This window comes from Truncatella angustata, assembly GCF_020726525.1.
Source record: "Truncatella angustata strain MPI-SDFR-AT-0073 chromosome Unknown BKA67scaffold_12, whole genome shotgun sequence".
Taxonomy (NCBI): domain Eukaryota; kingdom Fungi; phylum Ascomycota; class Sordariomycetes; order Amphisphaeriales; family Sporocadaceae; genus Truncatella; species Truncatella angustata.
The window spans coordinates 349,834-367,392 of record NW_025763392.1 but is presented as its reverse complement, the minus strand read 5'-3'; the positions used below and the strand labels follow the sequence as shown (position 1 = coordinate 367,392).

The following is a 17,559-nucleotide window of genomic DNA, read 5'->3' as shown; positions in this document are numbered from 1 at the left end:
GAACACATCAAAAACACATTACACGCTTCCGAATGCGAGCATCATGTCAACATGCCTGGTGTGCTGTAGTCAAAATTTCTCGCTGGCAGTGCTGTTCTCAAGATTGCAATAAGAGCGACAATAATACCATGACCTGGCGAATTCAGCCTCGTCGCAGCATGGCAACCACAACTACACGGTGAGCTGCAAATATGGTGAACAACACCATGGTCACAATTAATGGTCTCGAGAGCTTGCCATGAGGAATTTAAGCGATTTACACATTTCAAGCAGCGATGCGTGGCTGCAGCTTGTCAGTTTGGTTGCAGTGTGGCGGTTTGTCGGGATTCCTGGGGTTTCGGGTCCGAAGTCAACTCTTCGAAGCCGTGGTAGCTGACCCCTGGAAGCTGCCTAGTTTTATCAAACCCAACAATGACATATATATAAGATAGCAAGTGCTCGTTGTCAAGATCATGCCGAAATCCCACCATTTCCTTATTACGAGACTATTTCATCAAAGTCATAGTTCACACTTTCAACACATTTACGTCTAATTCCCACATCGTCACTTGAAACAGGCACATCTTTCTAGTCCGTGGTCCTGTCATGTCAAAACCAATTGAGACATCAGTCGTCATAGTTGGTGGCAGCATTGTCGGCCTCGCTAATGCTCTTTTTCTGGCACAGCGGCGAGTGCCTTTCATCCTCCTTGAGCGTCACACTGGCAGCGCCATCCATCCCCGCGCAATCGGCTACACTACTAGAACAATAGAAATATTGCGAACTTTAGGCATAGACAAGGAACTACCTAAGCTTCCACCTGGGGTTGACGGTAAACCAAGACGGGTCAGGGCCAAGACGTTGAATGGCGAATGGACGGAAGAAACACACTGGACCAAAACCAAACCGACAGTCCATGGCGCAAGGCAAGTAGGTCCTCAAGGGAAACCAACAGGAGCGCAAAAAAGGGGCCCTCCTGATTATGCTTCGCTTAGTCCAGTTCAAGGCACAGCAATTGCCCAGGACAAGCTCGAACCCATTATTCGCAACAAGGCCTTGGAACTAGGTGCTGATTTGCGCCTTGGGTTTACAATGACTGACTGGTCACAAGATACAAATGGCGTGTCGGTTACTGCGACTCAGCCTACTGGAGAGACTTCTTCAATAAAGGCGAAGTACATGATCGCCTGTGATGGCTCAGAAAGCCGCATTCGCAATGACCTAGGCATCGTGACCACCGGCGTCGGCTATATGCGCACCCTTCACAGCACACTCTTCCGCTCTCCTAGTATCGATCACTACTTGTCCAAAGGCGTTCATCAGTGGGAATTAAAGGACGGAGATTTTGAAGCTTTCCTTGTCACCTACTCCGATGGTCGCTGGGCGCTGATGAGCCAGAATCCTGAACAAGATACACTTGACATAGATGGTCAGAAAGCATTGATTCGAAAGGCTGTCGGCGAAGACATCAGCGATATTGAGCTGCTAGCTCAGGGCAACTGGACACTGGGTGGGTCCATAGCTGAGAAATTCTCCTCTGGTCGGGTCTTGCTGGCGGGCGACGCCGCGCATGCCCTTCCTCCGAATCGTGGAGGCTATGGCGCCAACACTGGTATCGCAGACGCGCACAATCTTGCATGGAAGCTACAAGCTGTTCTATCTGGCAAGTCTGATGTATCACTACTAGACACGTACGACCAGGAACGGAGGCAGGTTGCGCTAGTCCGACACGATCAGATATTCTCGCGCGATGACTACAAGCCCTACGTGGTCGGCACGGAGTGGGAGAAGACGCACGCGTCAGTACCTATCATTGACGACATCGCCATGGAACTGGGCCAGATCTATCGTTCTAGTGCCGTTGTTGGTTCCGAAGACAAGTCTCTGCCCGATGCCCAGACACCTGGGCAGTGGAAGGGTCAGCCAGGGACGAGGGCACCGCACATCAAGCTCACGCGCGATGGGACCGAGATCTCAAGCCTGGACCTACTCTGCCAGGGATGGGTCATACTGTCGAAAGATGAGAGCTGGAAATCCCGTGCTGCAGCTGTGTCTGATGTTGACTTTGTGCTCATCAGTGGAGATGTTGCAGAAGTAGTTGATGGATCCTTTATTGATGCTTTCGGTCTAGAAGCAACCGGCGCTGTATTAGTCAGACCTGATGGACACATTGCTGCTCGCTGGATCACTACATCATCAGTGGATGAGTTTTGTAACATATTTCGCAGAGTTACTCATTCGCAGTGATCATGGCGAGGTATGCACATATTACTGTAGGGCGAGGTGTTACAGAAGATGAGGCTTCACGGACTTGTGTATTGGCGATATTGGTGCAGCCCGTTGGTGTAGACTTTTATCACTTTATGACCTCATTATATATGAAATAAACCCCTTCCCAAAACAACCAGAACTTCAACAAATTAAATTAGTGCGTCTATCCTAGCATACCGTTGGAGATTTTCCCACTGTTTTACTTGTTATAGCGTCATTCTAACTGGTATTGTATCCTGTCTGCTTCATCGCACACTGCTATGTTTGAGTATGCCAAGGTTCGGTATTATGTGGTAGCTCATGACCGAATGGATTACCATGCTAGCCTGTAGTTCGGTTTCCTGTATGAATTATAGTGGTGGCGGAGCTTTCGCACCAAAATCAACGGCCACGTCCTTGGAAAGACAAACGAGCCACGGCTGGGGAGGTGTGTAGTGTTCCAGTGTTCTCATTATGACTATGAAGTCCTATTCGCAAGTACTTTATATCACGCGACATCTTGGAAACGTTGCTGTTGAATGAATGAGATCATAGTAGATTGTATAACCAGTTAGATGGTTAGCCTTCTGTTAAGTAGGTCAGGCGGTGGGCTTCATAAGCAATTGGCTTGTATGCTAGATATTGACACGACAAGGGCACTCGAATACATGATCGGATCATTCCATATAGTTTTTAGTCCTTTTAGCCGCACATACAAGAGTAATACAGCTTCTAGCATGGAAATACAAGTCATGTTGATTTTTACTTAGGTATGTAATAGTTGCTGCAGGTCCCGAGGTAAGCGCTCAGCGCCATCGCGCGTGTTAAGATTCTTGGTATTTGAAACCAACTATCCTTGCCTTTTGTGTTGAGCGCAGCTTTAGACCACAATAATCTGTCTAAAATGATGTAATCCATGTGAATTATATTACTGTTCGTATCCAGAGCAATATCATCTCAGACTTTCGCGTCGGAGGCACATCTGGCTCGAGGGTCTTTGCATCAGCGGTTTGGGACGACTGTCGTCGTGATTGAGGTTTGTCGAAAATTATTCCAGCGTTGATCAAACGTAACTTACCATGTGCAACAAGCTGAAGTGTAGTTTGCGACGTTTTTGTTGATCGAATCAGGTACCATTAAGTCCTAGCAACATTTCGTGTTGCATACAATGGCCTCTTTAGCGGGGTGGGATCATCTCATACAGACTCACAAGGTTATTCATGTTAGAAGTGACCGCATTTGCAATTGGTGGAATGAGCAATCGAACTCTACACGCATTCAATATTGTGACCTCGTCGCTCATTGATACGCTCTCCTCCCCTCACACAACCGCCACAAACCTCCTTTTATATGTACTCATCGTAAGGACCTGTTCAGCTTTGCACCAAGAACACTACTAATATGATAGGTCAGTGGACATGACTACACCCCTGGTAAGGTCAAATCGCAAACCGACTTTAGACTGAATGTGGCACCCGAATACCTTCCGAAGCCCGTATTATTGGTTCTTAATGAACGAACCTTCTCTTGTCGGCGCACCCTGGATTATTATGACCAATGAGCTTTGTTCGTTTGTGTCAGAAATTCCTCACGTGAGAACATTGCCGATCATTGCATTTCTCTTGCACACGCCAAGTCAGCTTTGTTTCTGTTAGCCTTAAAACGTTTGAGCTTACCCACGTAGACAGTCTGCAGTAAGTGGGGTTTCGTCACGCGTAGGATGATTTTCTGAGAATCCTCCTGAAACGGTTCTATTTAAGAAGGTGGTGATTCCGAATGGGACCGAAGTCATTACCATTCATCAAGAACCGGCCTGCACGTCGTGGCGTAACGATTCTATCCAGCTCCACTACTTTGAGCATCTATCTTGTTACAAACATGAAGCTACTCGCCTTCGAATCCGTCATCATGGCTATAATGAGCGTCGCTTTAGCCGTGCCCTCGGTGAGCTACCAGACCCGAATCGGTCGGGAGTGTTAAGACTATGAGGACTGACCATCACGTTTTGTCGCCAGCTCGAGCGGTCGTCAGAAACCAGATCTATACAGTTAAGGGATGACGGGACTTTCTACCTACCACGCAGCCCTCTTGAAAAGCGCTGCATTGAATGTATGTGTGATGGTTTCTCGGGCCCATGTTGCTGCAACCGGCCCCCAGGTCAGGATTGTTGCTGTGGCACCGCATGTGGCTTTTGTGAGAGGCCAGGATGCTAGTTTAGGCACCGGTGATGAGTTGTAGCGCCTAAGACTTGTAGATTTTATCGGTAGCTCAAACTCGGGCCGGCAACGTCTGAAATTCTCTCTTTTTTTTTTTTTTTTTTTTTGGAAAAGAAAACGAAAGAGGCTATTACTTGTCGCGCGCTTATCATGATTGTCCTCCCATTAGCGATTTCTGATCTCTGATGGTGACCTCAAAGACTGTATAATAGATTTCAACCAACAGAGTCGATGTGCTTATTGAAACACTCTCTGAGAAGTTTCGAGGTAAATTGGACGATCGCAAGATGTGCAGCATATTTGTAGACCTGCATGTGATTTTAGATGATATCCTTGTCGACAAGCTCTTAAATTTGAAGTTGTTGTGTTTCAGCTTTTGTGTTAGATTTCGGAGAATAATTGAACCGTATTCGTCCATGCTTGGCATTTTTTGTTCTAGATTTGGTGAAAAGGTCACTTATCCCATCAAAAATACTTATAAGACCGACAATTTAGAACAGACTGGCATACAACCTTTTCTTGGTTCTTAAGCGGCATCAGGGTGAGTGATGGGAAAGATGATAGAACCGAAAATTGCCCGAGTCAGCACTTCATTTAGATCCCTCAGCTTATATACAGTCTACCTCTCCTTCAATTGATTGATTACTATTTGGGACGTAGCCAGTTTCTTATGCAATTAAGCGAATATGCGATCATGATACGATTCCGAGCCGCTACAAGCAACAACCAAAGAAATTTGTTTAATGGCAATAGCCACTTTGTCATAATTGCCATTGACTCATTCAGCGGTAACGGCTCGGAAGGTTGCGCGAATATTGACAGTATATTTATTGACTTATTGTAAAATAAATTTCAACTCCTCCTGAGCCGATGCTATGAAATGCATAGCATTTGAGGATTTGTAACGCTTATACATATTCAGCATACGCGAGAAAGTCTGTCGACACAGAAATAAGCAGTGCAGTACCCAGCGGAAAGTAAGTGCAAACAAGGACATCCCATTTCTAAGACAATGCTTTAGTGAAGAAGAACAACAGGAACATACTGATACGAAGTAGAGGGCCCCTCTCCTTTTTGCCTACCGTACCTATCAAATTCAAGCAGCCTCAATGATCATGTTAGTCAGCTGCCCAGCCATGGCATAAAGTGTTGCCTGTGGATGACCTCTCAGAGGTATCAGAACAATACTTGCATCGGCAACCCTCAGTCCTTTGACGCCGAATACTTTGCTTTCGGCATAGACCACAGCTGCAGTCCCCGGAATGGTGGTGCTGCATTCCGGTCCGTCGAATTCTCTCCTTGGTTGTATCGTAATTAGAATCGGCCGTGAGAGGTGTCAAGCCATCTAGACCTTTCCCTAAGGCCGGCGTTTCACTTTCGACGATAGCTTTCATTGGCGCAGTTGCCAACATGGCCTTCAGCATTTGATGCGCGGCATGCAATAGAGAATCCTGGTCCAGCTCGCTAGAGAAATAGTTGGGCTGGATATATGGGGGGTCGGTTGGGTTGCCAGAATGAATGGACACGGTACAGCGGGAGGTGGGAATGAGTAACATTGTAGAGGTGGCGATGTGCGTACCATGTATTGGAATGCCTGGAATACTAGGTGGTACATACAGAGTAAGTACCTCGTGGAGGTTTCTGTTATGCTTCTCGACTTGGGACTCATGCTTGGTCATAATCTCTGCTGGGAGAGGCAGACTCACGACCCAGTCCCACGGAAGGCCTTTGAAGGCAGTTGGAGCTTCTAAGAGCGTAGCCAATGGATGGATCACACAAACGGAAGGCAAAGTAAACGACAAAATGATCATGGATGTTTTGGCCAATTTCTGGGTTCTCATGGACATAGAGATGCCATGTTGAGTAAGGCTATCTGAAGGGCCAATACCGGAGAGCGAAAGCACTTGGGGAGTGCGGTAAGTACCAGCGCAAATGATGGCCTCCCTTCGTACGGCAATTATGCGGCCATCGGCCAGGTCCACTCCAGTAGCAGTGTTATTGGAACATACAATCTAGTTTGCGATGGTGTTGGAAAAGACCTTCACATGGTCGAGTGGGTAGGCTGTGTCTGATGGCTGTCGCATTCCGTCGCGCGAGGTCTCGTACATCTCAGCCAAACCCGTAATCCAGCCATTCTCTTTTTGCAAGTTGGGCGATACACCAAGCTCAGCCCATGCCTTCTTCACATGATCGCGAAGCATATATTTGCATTCTCCCGACTAAGAGGCTGACACTGAAATGACCTGCATGGTTCCATCGAAGTCATGCGCATTGGCGTCTGCTGCCGAGTCATGAAAGTTCTCTGAATTGCGGAACCAAGAGAGAAGACCTCGGTATCCCCAGCGTTCGTCGTCAACCAATGAACCCCACTCATTATAGTCCGCGGCATCTGCACGTAGCCAGCCACCATAGTTGAGTATACTGCCTCCTCCTAGAGCCTTACCAGAGTTGAGGCTGTGGACACGGTTGGCTGTGTTTGTAACAGGTTCACTGTGATACGCATAGTCGAATTCGCCGCCCTGAAGAGACAAGCTGCTCAGCAGCCCAGCAGCAGCAGGGTTCGTTGACAGGTCAGACCCTGCTTCTAGCAGGATGACGCCGGGGTTCCTTTTCGCTCTGACTTAGGCGCGAGGCTACCAGGCATCCGGTTAGACCTCCGCCAATAACGATGTAGTCTGCAGTCAAGTCGGTCATGTTTGATGAGGATTCAATAGAACAGTGGATGATTCGGATGGAAATGATCAGGAAAGAGGAGAAGCGATGGGTGAAATACAATAGGGAAAAGTGTCCATAAAAGGCGTGTTGGCGGTTTTTGCGGTGAGGTTGTGTGCTACTCTTCTACATGATAGGCAGGTGAGGATTTCTAGTTGTGGTCTACAGTTGAGCTAGGAAGCATAAGTTATAGGTATCTAACTACTAGTCTAGTTGAAGTAGGAATTGCATCGGTACAACCCCATATGCAAGCCCCGCCAAAAGCAAAACTTGGGGCATTCCTGTCAGCATTTACAAAAGGCGGACGATGCGCATGTATAATACTTATAATTATGTCTTTCACTTTCTGTAGCGAAGTAACGTCCCAAATACTCGTTCGTATAATCTTTCAATTGCGCATTGCCTTGCTGCGTTTTCTTTAACTCTTTTCTGCTATTAATTGGCCGACTGTATGTAACCCCAAATCGCTTGACGACTTTCACCATAGGTCCCCTACAAAAAGACGATCCGCAGTTATGGAAGTAACACAACATTGAAGCAACTTATTGGGATGAATACATCGCCACATGGCCCGTCTACGATGAGAGAACATTTCAACGTGTTCTGGATTTCTAAGCAAAGCATTCTCGATCGCGATTAGTAACACTCGATATAGGCACAGGCTCAGGATCTGCCTTAGGACCTCTTGCAAAAATTTTTGAGCACGTTGTTGCCAGCGATAATGACCCCACGAGTTTGAGCTTTGCAAGGCGTAGATACTCAGCTCTATCGCCTGAGCGTCTTTCCTACACCCTATCTTCGGGAAAGGATCTTCTGCAGTATCACTCTCATAATTCAGTCGATCTAATTAGTTGCGTAGAGACATTTCCATTGATTGACACAGCAACAGCATTATATAATATCTTCGTACTGCTTGCGGCCCAGTGGTACTCTGGCTATCTGGTTCTACGGGCCACCCTTTTTTGTCGAGGCGGCTTTTACGTCGAAATGTCAGCCGATATTGGACTCAATCATGGACCATAACTTTCGTCCTATTGTCATTGGGGGTGGAGATGCTCGTAAACAGAGTTGGAAACGTGCTGTTGATGGAAAGTTCAGCTGGCTGGACTGTATACCCTTGGCGGCAGAGCACTGAAAAGATGTGCGTCGTCACAAGTGGAACACTCGCGCGAGATTGTCGTTTTTCACATCGGACATATGCGATTTCCCTGTGGAACCAGTGAGCAGTGTTGGGGAACATGAAACAACGAGCGAAGAGGAGGACTCTAGCTTTTGGGCAATCAGTTGGGATGTGAGGATGCTAAGGAAGTTTGTGGGAGCGAGTTTTCCAAAACCAAGTGAATTAGCCGGACCAGATAACATTATGGATGGACTCTTTGAGCGACTGACGGATGCGATGGGTGGACAACAGGCAGTGAGAAGATTCTCGTGGCCCGCTGTGTTGGTTTTAGCGGCCAAAAGCAGTTGAAAATTGTTGATAAAGACTAGCTAGCTGTACACACAGTTCCAGTGTTAGTTCCTTTTCCAAGGATACCATTCATTGAAGTCCTTGATCTCATCAATGGTTACAAAGTTGCCTGGAGTTCCTTCTCGTGTTGATTTCTCAATCTGTTTCGTATTAGCAACCGGGTCATCAATTCTTTTCGAGGTACTGCGATTCGATGCACTGCATCAACCAAAGTGTACATGTCACAACTGACCTACCCTGCCACAAAGTCGGCAGAAGTATCGGCTGGGACAAATTATTGCTCGTAGCCGAAGCGGCGTTCACCAATGCTCCCTATGTCCGTTTGAGTAAACCTTTAAGTCTCTCATTAGCGATACCTTCAAAAGAGGGTCGATTAACGGATAAGTTACTCCTGGTCTACGACGAAGGTAACCAGCCGCGGACTTTCATAACGGACTTTACCTGTGAGGTACTGCGCGGCGGATCTACCGATTCCATATGCATTGGGAACGGCGGCTTCTTTATGGCCGCAATACTGACGAATGACGTGCCAATAAGCACGAAGTGAGCTGACAGCCGGGAACAGCCGCAAAGGGTTTAATCAATCATCCCAGTTTCTTGTCGACAGACAATGTATGTGTTTACTCATCTTGTCTGAGGTACTGATTTCGGCAAGGTTCCGAACTTCGTCCGACTTTATTTGGATAGATCACCGTACACCGCACCATAGCCCGCATTGGGTACGATGACGACCAGCTGTCGATATTTTGTTGTGTCTGAAGTAGCTTAACGATATCTTGTCCATACGTATCTGACAAAGAATCGATCTTGACAATAATGGGAGTGCTGTTTGGACCCGGGGAAGTTTAGACAATGGTTGGCTAGGGGTGTGTTAAGGGTTGCGCACTGCAGCTACAACAGTAATGTTTAATTGGTGCAAGAACCGAGGGGTAAGAGCTCTTCTTAGACCTATAATAGTAAAAATATGACCATGCGAAGGTCATCTAACATGAAGAGCGATCGTTACATGGGAAGACAGGAAGCCAGCGCACCTCAGTTCCCACTTGTGATAAGCACAGTCGTGGGGGGTAGTAGAAGTTGCAACTATTTGACGATATCTGTCCGTGTTTTGACAGCGCAGAGGTAGCAACATGAACAGGATGGAGAACGATCTGAAATCAGAAATCTCACTGTTGTATTCGCATTGTGTTCATCATTACTAACAAATATCATTTATCATCCCATATGCATGTTTTAACGCTTCCGAAGAACTCTGAAATGTTGGGCATCTTGGGACATCCCGTGCAACCCCACCTGTTACACGAATAGATCTACCTTACACGCGACCCCTCATGCATTGTTGCTCGATGGATTTATACAGGTACACCCCATTCCAAGTTTTCACTTACTACTCCGCGATTTCTGTGATGCAGCCCTCATACTACTTATGGAGCAAGTGGCGCCTGTGATGAGGGTTCTGCCAAGAATTACGCATTGGATCTAGACTAGTACAACTGCAAAGCTAAGATATGCCTATTCTGTGCCCTGCCAATGTGCTTGTTTTCTGATGCTTGAGAAGACCCAAGTGAAGCGCGGGGAATTCAATCCATATTGAAAATTTGTTCTGCCGTCATCATTTACTTTGTGTGATCAATCTGAGAGAAATGACCTCGTCTCAATACTATCACCGTCTATACCCCACAGGAAAAGAGGACGACAATAATTCAGGGGTCGAGGACCTCGATAGCCGCTCACTCACATACCTCCAAAGGTTTCGGAACATTCAGGTCGTAGTCATTGCACTGCTTTTCATCTCAAATGTCGCATTCGCTGGTCTCTGGCTGAACTCCCAAATGCAGGGAACACAGCAAAAGGCTTCCGATTGCGTACGACCTCAATTGACATTTTGTAAGTCGTCACCATCAAATCTGGCCGTCGCATGAATATGCAGAACTTATGTTAAGCATTGTTTTGTGATGAAACAGCACCAGCCATCAGCGCCATTCGCTATGAGAAGAAGCGCCTATGGCGAGATATTGATGGGCCCAATCCGTTTACTGGAAAGCCCCGGCCAGAGTTTGACAAAGCATGGCGTGACATTATAGCGCGTCAGTGGCTTTCTCAGTCTATCATAATTTTCCTGACAATGGTCCCCGTAGCACTCACGATCAAGGTACATGGCGACGAACTTGAGCGCTTCAGTGAAGGTGACACCACACTAGCTTTCAAGGACGGTTCTGGATACATTGCCGAAATGGGCGTTTACCACGAATTACATTGCGTCGTAGGTTCAATCGACCACTAGCCTTGTCAACGTGATGGTATTTTCTGCTAACAGTGTTGGGCCTTCAAGAAACGTGTAAGACGGTATCTGCATCTGAATCATTACTATCCGAACATGTCAGAGTCAGATCGAGAAAGGGAAGATGCTCACATTGGTATGCTCGTCGATGCGCAACCGGAGAACCATTTTGAACACAACTGACAGTGAACAGACCACTGTCTCGAATATTGGAGAGAGTCCGCCATGTGTCGAGGCGACACAACTCTTGGAACCTTTTTCTGGAGAGATGGTGTACCGACCTCTAGAGTGTACACAGACAATGAGTGTGTGGATTGGCAGGCACTAGATCACTGGGCCAGACGGAGGAAGGTTGACATGACAGATTATTCACAATTTGTATAGCATGATTGAAACGGGCAAAGCTTCACCCCACTTTATTCTTCACATAGGCCAAGGAATTCTACGAAGCGAAAGGTGTATGAAACCTCGCCCGGTAGGAATCATCGTGCCCCAAGCTGCTTCGGATTCCAGTGACGGCCTTTGGTTGAATGTCAGATTGTGCTCCCAGGTCGTATGAACAGAACCTGGGGGCACTTTTTAAAAGTAAGTAGTGGATTTTCTTCAGGCTTTGTTCGACGTGCTTACTCGGAAGTCCAAACTGAGCCCTGTCCGTAAGCATTGCAAGACTGCAACCGAGAACATATCCTGAAATAGTCGATGCTATCACAGCACATGCAACATTAATCCATCGCGGTTTGGCGCTGGGCCGATATGTAGTATCATTCGAATCGAGCTTTTCACCCGTTGACAGGAGGGACTCATTCTGGCATCCTCGTCAGCTGTCGTAGACCCCATGGTTGGCTTGTGTGAAGCTGAAGTGTTTAAGAATTAAGGCTGTAAAAGACGGCTGACCAGTTGAGATTTGGCCATCAGGCAACCTCGCATGACCAGCATAATTCATAGTGCTGGAAGCCTGGACAGTGTTACAACGTGGATCAGGTCCGCCGCTGACTCAACATCCTTGTTTCTCCTTCTTGGGGGGGTTTCAAAAATAAATTTTTTCTTTCCGCCCTATGATTCTAAAACAACGGTATTTCTATCAAAAGGAATCCAACAAATTGCGAGGAGTGGACGTAGTGATTCCTGATATCTAGTGACACAAGATGCCCCAGGCTGATGCAGAATGGCGCGTTAGTAGTGGGGAAGGTGGGGAAATCCTACTATGTAGCCTCCAGTCGGGTCCGCCGGGAATATTGTCGCAATAGGCTGGAGACCTAGAGGACCGGTTGCATGAGAAGGAATCTAAGGTTACCACGAGAGAGGGATTTGGACAAGTGTAACGCTTGTAAGATCAGTAGTATGACAGCACCATACTAGATGCATATGAGCTGTCTGTTCGACCCTGAGTGGTGACAACCATCCGGTAAATGACGGAGGATAATCGCTACAAGCGATCAACCCCAGATCAGCCACTTAAGTACAAGAAGATGTATGTATTTAAACTTAATCCCCACGGGATAAAGATATACGTCCACCCCAACTTTGGTCAGTCGTCCACACTGTCCGAAGCACAAAATTCAAATTACACGATCATCACTCAACAACCAAAGTGAAGAAAAATGCGTCTGGCTTACTTTACGGTATTCTTGGGCATGACCCTTGCCATTCCCATGCCGCAAGGTAATTTTCTCCAACCTAATCCTCATTTCATATCAGAAACAGGCCTCATCAGAAGGACTCATACACAAATGGTTCTTTAGTATCTATTCGCAATCTTGACGCCGACGACCTTGTTCATAACTCATGGTCTGCAAGGGCCGTGGACCAAAGAGAGGCCGTAGCTGATGCCGACGGCCTCGTCCACAACTCGTGGTCTGCAAGAACCGTAGATCAGAGAGAGGCCGCACCCGATGCAGATGATCTGGTACACAATTCTTGGTCAGCCAAGAATTAAGCGTGGCTTCCCGGTGGCTGTGGTTGGAAAATATAAATGAGGAGAACGTGTTGCGAGACTGGGCTGAGGCCTGAACGAGCGGCAGCACGGGTGGAGGAACGGAGCAGGAAAAGTTTTACAAGGTCAAAACCTCTACCGAGCTTCACGAGCAAATATAAGTGGCCTATCAACCAGAAGTACCAACCAAGTAATCATGATAGCGATCCACATGTTGAAGAAATGCAGGCTGTGTTCTTAATCATCTTACTGTGACATCAGCCTTGGCATCCTGAATGTTGGCGCATTCATGCAGGCCAACTGTCGCATCCTTGTGTTGCCGAACATACGTGCATCAATCCAGGTCATGCGTGATGCGAAACTGCGTCTTAATTGGTGCAAGCATTTGGCTGTGCAAGATGGAACTGGCAATAAGTCGACTGCTAGGTGTCATTTGGTTTACCCTATCTCAAGACCCACTGTATAGTATTGAGCCGGCAATGAGAAATCTAATTGGGAATAGTCTTTCACTCTGAGCTGTTGTCGATCTATTCCTTTACGAGCAATATCGGACGTCGATTATAGTAAGTAACAGTCAAAGAATCCTTTGAACCATTAGCATAATTGGTATCTAGATCGGTCGAAGGGAACGAATTGTCGAAGAACCTAAAGAGAAAAGTCTCTGTGATAGAAATGTCACGTCTGGTGATCATAGTAGTCGACGTATTGATATGGAGTGTGATGTAACGGTGAAGAACAGAGCTATCCTCTGTTCCACTGAAGGTTACCTAAAGTGGTTGCCCTAGGTGGAGGCCTGAGGCATCCATTACCCTGTGAGTAAATCATGGCGCTGCGCACGCAATTTGAATAGCTTGGTTTTGCTTGATATCTCAGGTAGTAAGCCCAAACCGCTTTTCTCCCATAGAGTACTGTACACAATTGATTTTCCATGTATACATGGGAGTTTGAATACCGCGGTCCGGGTCAAAACACTGGAGAAGCACTGCCTGTAGGATTTATACGGATTGAAATCAAATTTGCATACATGCATGGTGAAAAGCAGTCCGAAGATACCTGAAATGAGAACCTTGCAAGTAATGTCAAGTCAACCCGGCTCGGCAAATCCTGTGGTTGCGGAGTGTCACCATCAGCCCATGGAAGCTCTACAGTTTATAATACAGGCAAGGCACCGCAATGGTAGTGCGCTGCAACCCGACAACTATCTGTGCGTCGGAGCACTATCTTTTGGAGTGATCAGCTCTACAGTCATACGGTAGGTCTTTGAGCTCACTGACACATTTTCGGGATTATTTACTGAGGAGTCACAAGCAGCTGCGATGGACGGGCAGCTAGACAACAACAAGTTTTGGGCTCGATGCTCAATCAATTCTTGACGATCCGCGTTTCCTCGTCTAAGAAAGGCTAATTAGAATGAGAATTGTGCTGTCTATTGAAAATGTTTTTTGTTATCTTATTTTAACCCTTTTCACACATGACCATGACTTACTATAGACAAAGTCGTTATCAATATCCCCGCCGTCGTTGGCTTGGGACTGGTCAACACAACGACTCTCATGTTCCACAAAAGCATATTCAACAACGTTCGTTATTTTCGATAATCGGTCTACGGGATGCTTAGTGATGTTACCGCATGAATGATATCCTATTTCTTTGCCAACTTGATCAAATACTCTCCGATGACGACTCTTGTAGAACCTTTAGAAACAACAAACGCATCAACGCCATTCCAATGTGGCTTTCGGTCGTCATTACCAATTCCATTATTTATATGGGAATCTTGGTCATGCTAAATCCCATGGTCTTGAGACTTCAGCTGCCGCGGAAAGAAATTAAGGATCGGGAGTGCTTGGAATGTTCATGTTAGACCAGGTGCTGCGTAAGCCTCTTGTCTTAATCAGGAACAGACTATTCGAGGATGAAGACTTTTAATACTGTTTGTGAACATTCAGATGAAAACATTTACGAGTGGCTTAACAATAACTAGTCGATTGCAAGTCGAAGTAAGGGACTCGGTATCTATCGTAAGTGAGTGTACAATATAATTCTGAATGAAGTCTTTAACATTCCTTTCAACCCAATTTAAAACCCTTCTCTCAAAAACGTCTCCCTGAGTCAATGCTCTTGTTATACACAAACGCCGCGAGGCTCGCTGTCATGTGAAATTTCAAGTTTAAGTCCTAACAGGCTAAGAGCCATCCAGCGGGCTCTTGCAAACATACGAGTTGGTCGTGTTGTCTCCAAAGGCGGCTTTCAGGACCTCAATAGACGAGTATGCGCCCAGAGCCGCCAGTGCCAAGGAGCCGAGGAAGTAGAAGACGTTAAAAATGTTGACGTACCACCTACGGGCGACGGAGCCACGAACCCAACGACGAATACCCGAATCGCCGTGTGTCGTGCGACCCGTTGCCGGGTTGTAGCCTTCTCCGTCAACTAGCGCATGCTTCCGGACATAGAAGGCCAGCGCCAATATCGGCGGAAATGTGTAGGTAAACTGCAAGATACACACCGCCGAGACTACCGACGTCAATCCCGAGAAGTTAGGAATGCCCGCTGCGATGGCGAAGGCGGTAGACCAGTACAAGGGCACCAGCATCCCGAAGGCCACCTTGCCGAATGGTCTCGTAAGTGTTGGGGCTCGGAACCACTCAACAAAGATAGCATTATAGATGACTAGTCATGCGTTGTCAGTTCTTGAGTGGGCGCGTTCTGTGTGACCGAAAAAAACATGCCTTTTATCCCGATATTGCCATAGAGAGCTGCTGCTATAGTAGCACTGACCATAGCCAAGACGTTACCCGCTGTTTGGAGGCTGTACTGGCTGACACCGAGGTAGCTAGGATTGATGGCATACTGGCCCTGGTAGCCGTATATAAAAAGACCGTAGAACATGTACCTGTTATGAAGTATCAGATAGTATACCTAGGCTGCTTATTGCCTTATTGCTTATAACGTACCAGAAATAGATAAATGCTTGTGCAGCCCACTAATCCATCTTGTCAGCATACAACTCTAGAAACTCTGATCTTTCAACAATCATAGAGCCAAGCCTATGATTTCGGCTTACTTCTGATTTATTATAATAGAAATTTAATACCTACCATAGCGGTGAGAAAGTCCTTCGGCCGCTTCATCTCCGCCATGAACTCAGGAAAAACCATTGCGCCACCATATGAGAAAATGGCCTGTTTGGTAAAGGCATGTTAACTGAAGAAAACCCGTAGTAAGAAGCACAAAGAGTGAACTAGGAGTAGTACTGTATGGGGATAGGTAACATCAAAATGGAAGGACTGAAGTTACTGACCTGCATGGCGCCTGACACAGAACCAGTAAAACCATCGGAGCCGGGAAGGCTACCACTCGTCTGAACCGGCGGCCAATTTCCCTCGGCATCAGGCGTGATAAGTGTGCCATTATCAATCACGGCGCCAGCGCTTTGGGATGCCCCAGCGTAGTTAGGTAGCGCATGAGCGACAGCCCCCATTGTGATAAACATACAGGCGAGGTTGATCCACACGGCGGCATTGGCGAGCCACCCGAACTTCTGCAGCGTACGAATCTGGCCGACAGCCATACCGATGAGAGCCCAGACAAGGCAGCAGACGGCAAAGCAAAGTCTGAATCTGGCAGCCTGCGAGAGTGCCTCACCATTGGAGATGACGATCAGTCCGACATTTAGCAAGAGTTGGATGGACTGTAAAAAGTTGAAGATATGACGCAACCACCGTCCGTATAGGCGGTAACCTATGTCCCCAAAGCTGCGGACTGGGTATTGGTACGAGTCCAGCCCTAGAAACATGTCCCAAAGTAGCCAACCTGAATAGCCGGCGAGGGCTGCAAACACAGTGTAGAGTGCGATGCCGGGCCTACACAGTAGTCAGCATGTATACAAAATTGCTCGGAACAATTTTGGATTCCAATCTTACCCCCAGCCCATTGTAGCGAAAGCATATGGAAGGCCAAATGGGCCCAGAATATCCGTGGTGATGAGGTAGAAGCTGGCACCTCTGGTCGCCGTTCGTAGGGCACGCGAAGCGTCAGCCCACTCATCCTTACTCACGATGGCAAGACTGTTGTGGTTCATTTCACTTGGACCATTGTTTTGAGCAACACCTACCTCCGACTTGGATGGGAAGATGAGAGACCAAAAAGACGTCTCGCGTCCAGTGCGCGGGCGAGCATCCTCTTCTGCTCGTGTTTGTTTGGCAAAGTAGAGGTACTCGTCAAAGGTCACATTTGGGTCGTGGAGCTTACGATCCTGTGGTATAGCACCCGTATCCGACGTGGTCATGTTGCCAGTGCCCACGTTACTCGTGCGGGGCTCCAAGTCCCCGGTCGTCTTCTCGGAGCTGTGCGTGTCAACCTTTGCGGCCGTCCCATTGTTTAAACCTTCCATGTTCAAATCGAGTCCTTCCTCATGTGCAAACCTATAGATAGTCATGAAAACGCAGGCGGGGAGGAGTACGAGCCCTTCAAAAGAGAGGAGGAATAGACAGAGGAAGAGAACGGCAGCCGGATCGTAAAGTGGTGGCAGGCCACTGGTATACTCCGTGTTACCCTATTCGGCCCCTGCATAGTCGTTTCAGACAGTAGATAATCAAATTCCACCCAAATCTTCCAGGTCATATCTATCAAGCGTTGCAGACTGAAGCAAGCTCCTTGGAGTCATAGCATCATCATGTAATACCGATATCTGGACTTGCCTTTTCTGGCACGCTAATCA

General features: G+C 47.2%; 5 protein-coding genes across 5 annotated transcripts; 3 read left to right on the top strand and 2 right to left on the bottom strand.

Moving 5' to 3' along the window:
• Nucleotides 1-585: 585 nt before the first annotated feature.
• Nucleotides 586-2,226, top strand: BKA67DRAFT_664861 (FAD binding domain-containing protein; the record flags this gene model as incomplete). The annotated part of the gene is made up of 1 exon (XM_046108460.1): nt 586-2,226. One exon carries the CDS (start codon nt 586-588, stop codon nt 2,224-2,226), a length of 1,641 nt encoding a protein of 546 aa, XP_045951532.1.
• Nucleotides 2,227-5,280: 3,054 nt separating this feature from the next.
• On the bottom strand, nt 5,281-7,341 carry BKA67DRAFT_651494 (uncharacterized protein; the record flags this gene model as incomplete). The annotated part of the gene is made up of 5 exons (XM_046106075.1): nt 7,023-7,341; nt 6,689-6,964; nt 5,671-6,457; nt 5,491-5,532; nt 5,281-5,318 (listed from the first exon to the last, which is right to left on the bottom strand). The coding sequence occupies exons 1-5, from the start codon at nt 7,137-7,139 to the stop codon at nt 5,281-5,283; spliced, it is 1,260 nt and encodes a 419-aa protein (XP_045951531.1). The 5' UTR covers nt 7,140-7,341.
• Nucleotides 7,342-10,268: 2,927 nt separating this feature from the next.
• BKA67DRAFT_670514 (uncharacterized protein) lies at nt 10,269-11,699 on the top strand (the record flags this gene model as incomplete). Its single annotated transcript, XM_046108673.1, has 4 exons — nt 10,269-10,512; nt 10,596-10,888; nt 10,943-11,042; nt 11,100-11,699. 4 exons carry the CDS (start codon nt 10,269-10,271, stop codon nt 11,288-11,290), a joined length of 828 nt encoding a protein of 275 aa, XP_045951530.1. The 3' UTR covers nt 11,291-11,699.
• A 386-nt stretch (nt 11,700-12,085) lies between these two features.
• Nucleotides 12,086-13,189, top strand: BKA67DRAFT_586737 (uncharacterized protein). Its single transcript, XM_046104274.1, has 2 exons — nt 12,086-12,568; nt 12,649-13,189. Exons 1-2 carry the CDS (start codon nt 12,508-12,510, stop codon nt 12,840-12,842), a joined length of 255 nt encoding a protein of 84 aa, XP_045951529.1. The 5' UTR covers nt 12,086-12,507; the 3' UTR covers nt 12,843-13,189.
• Nucleotides 13,190-15,024: 1,835 nt separating this feature from the next.
• Nucleotides 15,025-17,127, bottom strand: BKA67DRAFT_595948 (putative amino acid transporter; the record flags this gene model as incomplete). The annotated part of the gene is made up of 6 exons (XM_046105241.1): nt 15,025-15,509; nt 15,569-15,732; nt 15,794-15,822; nt 15,938-16,021; nt 16,141-16,702; nt 16,763-17,127. 6 exons carry the CDS (start codon nt 17,125-17,127, stop codon nt 15,025-15,027), a joined length of 1,689 nt encoding a protein of 562 aa, XP_045951528.1.
• Between the last annotated feature and the right edge of the window lie 432 nt (nt 17,128-17,559).